The following is a 3639-nucleotide window of genomic DNA, read 5'->3' on the forward strand; positions in this document are numbered from 1 at the left end:
AATAAACATGCTGCTACTTTCTACTATGCCAAATTTGTGTAGCAGAAAACAGGAGCAGATGGTGTTTGTTATTCAGCGCCATTTTCGTTTAAAGAGAAGTGCAAGTCTTGCTAAATTTCGGAGTACGGGAACGCATTTGTAGCACTAAACAGCAAAACTACAGCAAGTAGTAATATTTTGCAGGTTCTGAACACAACTTTTATATACAAAAATTTATTATTATGATGATGTCTCAACGATAAAATCATTTTTTATTTTTTCATATGTCAGTATAATACACAATTAATACGATATATTTATAATATTTACTATAATTTTCGAAATAAAGCTTTAAAGTTGTATATTGTCGTATTTTTTGATGACTAATTCAATTTACAACAGCTTGTTTTGAAAATTCATGTTCGATCAGCTGCACATACATATGCATCTACCTTGATAATTGTGATATGTTTGAAATCAACAAAAAAAATAAGTATAAACACTGGGGTGTATTTCAGGATTTCGTGAAATCCAGTGGATTTTGGAGCGTAAGTGTAAACTTGACATAAATTTCCTTTGATTTTGTGCATTAAGAATGTGGATAATGCACGAATTAATTTGAATTAAGGCAGTTAATGCGAATTAACGCTGCCGTCTGTCTAGGGCAGCTATCGGCAGCGTGCCCTTACTGAGAGCAAAAGAGCGTAATTTTCATGCATTTTACATTGAAATTTATGCTCTTTTCCTCTCAGCAAGGGCACGCTGCCGATCGCTGGTCTAGGGTATTAGAGGTTAATGCTCTTCATCAGCTGATTGCCTTTGTTTATAAATGTTCTTAAATCAATAAAAATACAACTAAACTTGGCTTGTTTTAATCCACAAAGCAAATTTTGGGCCAGATGTATTTTTTAACAATATAATTATTGCTTCTGTAAAAAAATAATAAACTTCCAATACATAAAATCATGCCAAATACTCGAAGCAAAGTGTCTTGCCTTTGTTTTGAAACATGTTTGGAATGGAGTCCGAATTTAATTGGAGACGATGGAGAATGTACCGACGTTTACGAAATAACAGTGAAATACTTTGATCCTATAGTAAGATTTTGTACTTTACGAGTATGTAGTATTTTATAAAATTAACTTCAGTTTTCTTTTTCAGGTACTAGGTTTGGAAAATGCTTATGAAGAGTCTCCTATACAGTCTAACGTCCTTTGTAAGTTTTGTTGGAAACATATTCAAGATTTTCATGAATTCCAACATAAAGTTTTGGAGAAAAACAATCAAATGCTCAAAGAAGTAAAATATCGACTACTATCAACAAATGACAAAATAGAAGCGAAAGAAATAAAACATGAGCACACACAACATATTGTTCCAAACACTGTAGGTGATTTATTCCCTGCGGAGGAAGGAATAACACCATTAGAGAATCTAGCTAATGTAGGGGATGTATTAAATCGAAATGAAAATATTACTGGAGAAGAGTTGTCTGTCTTTATTAAGGGAGAACAAAAACTTGAAGATAATGTGTCTTTTGATACATCAGTTAATGTTGATGGAGAGTATGTTTCTTTCAACGATGATACAAAATCGGAAGACAGTTTAAGTTGGAAAAAATCAGCGAAAGAAATGAAAGCAAGAAAAACAACGAAAAAACGACCTGAAGAAAGCTCATGTTTAAAAGCAACTTCAACTTCAAAGAAACCAAGAAAACAGAGGAAGAAAAAAGATATAGCGGTAAAACCTCCAAAAGAGCCAACTTTCAACAGTGCTGAAAAAATCAGGGAAATGGATGAATTTATAGCAAAGTTCATACCAAACTTTGAATGTGATCTCTGTAAAGAAAGTTTCCCCAACTATGACACGTTGCGCTTACACTTTACCACGGGACATCAACAAAAATGTTATGTTTTTTGCTGTGACAAGAAGATTCGTCGCCGCTACATGCTGGTTGATCATTTACATTTGCATATCGACCCGGAAACGTATAAATGTAATCTATGTGGAGCCGTTTGTAATAGTAGTAGATCTTTGCAAAATCACAAACAATTTATACACAAAGCAGTAAAAGACCAGGAGTGTCAAATTTGCCAAAAGAAATTCAAATGTAAAACTGTACTGGAAGGGCACATGGCTACGCACACTACAGGCAAGAAGGACTTCAAATGTGATGATTGTGGACGATTGTATGCGTTTGAATTTCAATTAAAAATCCATGTCAGTAGAGTTCATAATGACCAACAGGTTTGTGATCAATGTGGAAAAACAATTAATGGCAATGTGTCTCTTAAGCTTCATAAAATGTCAATGCATACTGAAGACGGCAAGCGACGAAAATGGCCTTGTGATATTTGTAATGCCCAACTATCCACAAACAATAGTCTCAAATCGCATAAACTATCATTTCATAGTGAGGGAACAACGGCATTTGTGTGTAAAGATTGTGGAAAAGTAGCGGCAAATGATAAAGCCATGATGCGACATAAAAAGTTTGTCCACGAAATGGAATGTAAATTTAATTGTACATATTGTGAAAAGTCGTTTAAAAATAATATGTACTAAATTAAAGGAGCATATTGCTACTCACTCTGGCCAAAGTTTATACCAATGTACACACTGTCCTCAAACATTTAAAAATAACGCTAACATGCATAAGCATCGAAAGATAGCTCATCCTACTGAATGGGCAAAATCAAGAGAGTATTTGGCATGATTTTATGTATTGGAAGTTTATTATTTTTTTACAGAAGCAATAATTATATTGTTAAAAAATACATCTGGCCCAAAATTTGCTTTGTGGATTAAAACAAGCCAAGTTTAGTTGTATTTTTATTGATTTAAGAACATTTATAAACAAAGGCAATCAGCTGATGAAGAGCATTAACCTCTAATACCCTAGACCAACGTCGTATACGAAATAACATGTAAGGGGAACGAAAGTGAGCAATGTAACAAAGTATATGTAGGAACAACAAAGAGACGATTAGGTATTAGAATGAGTGAACATGAAGCAGACATCAAAAAAGGAAAATACAACACAGCACTAGCACAACATGTAAATGATAATCGACACACAGCTGATTTGAAAAACGTCAAGATCTTAGATAAAGAGAAGAATGAAAACAAGCGATATACATTGGAAAGCTTACGTATTCAAGAGAGAATACAAATGTCAATAAATACCAAAGAAGACAAAGACAACACCAAACTACAATACTCGGTTGCAATAGCTTAAGTGATACGTTCTGTGATATAGATTAGATTTTTTATTTACAATTATTTATTTATTTATTTATTATTTATACAATGCGTGTTTTTGTGAAGTCCCGTTTTTTATAAATATAAATTTGAGAAAATGAACTAATTGTAAGTAAAAATTATAATCAAATATCCACAGGAAAAAAAAAATGTATGTTCAAAAATGCCAATTTTGTTTCAACAGAAAAAATCCAATAAAAAATCCCCTGAAGAAGTCGGAAATAAACTGACGAAACGTTGGGAAAAATAATGAATTTACATTAGCTTTATTCATTAAGAAAATCTGACCAAAAAAAAAAGCCCATCTAAAATAAATAAACGAATCAAGAGAAAATCGTTTAGTACCAACTAAAGTTAATTCTGATGGCGTAATAAATGCAATTCTTTTATGAGTTCTTA

The 3639-nt window shown here is 32.5% G+C and overlaps 1 protein-coding gene across 1 annotated transcript; it reads left to right on the top strand.

Annotated features, from left to right (window-relative positions):
* Positions 1–497: 497 nt before the first annotated feature.
* LOC141399533 (transcription factor grauzone-like) lies at positions 498–3358 on the top strand. The gene is made up of 2 exons (XM_073978480.1): positions 498–527; positions 1141–3358. Exon 2 carries the CDS (start codon positions 1267–1269, stop codon positions 2542–2544), a length of 1278 nt encoding a protein of 425 aa, XP_073834581.1. The 5' UTR covers positions 498–527; positions 1141–1266; the 3' UTR covers positions 2545–3358.
* The last annotated feature ends 281 nt before the right edge of the window (positions 3359–3639 follow it).

The sequence above is a fragment of the Musca autumnalis genome, unplaced genomic scaffold (genome assembly GCF_047663935.1).
Source record: "Musca autumnalis isolate F117 unplaced genomic scaffold, ASM4766393v1 scaffold_3, whole genome shotgun sequence".
NCBI lineage: Eukaryota > Metazoa > Arthropoda > Insecta > Diptera > Muscidae > Musca > Musca autumnalis.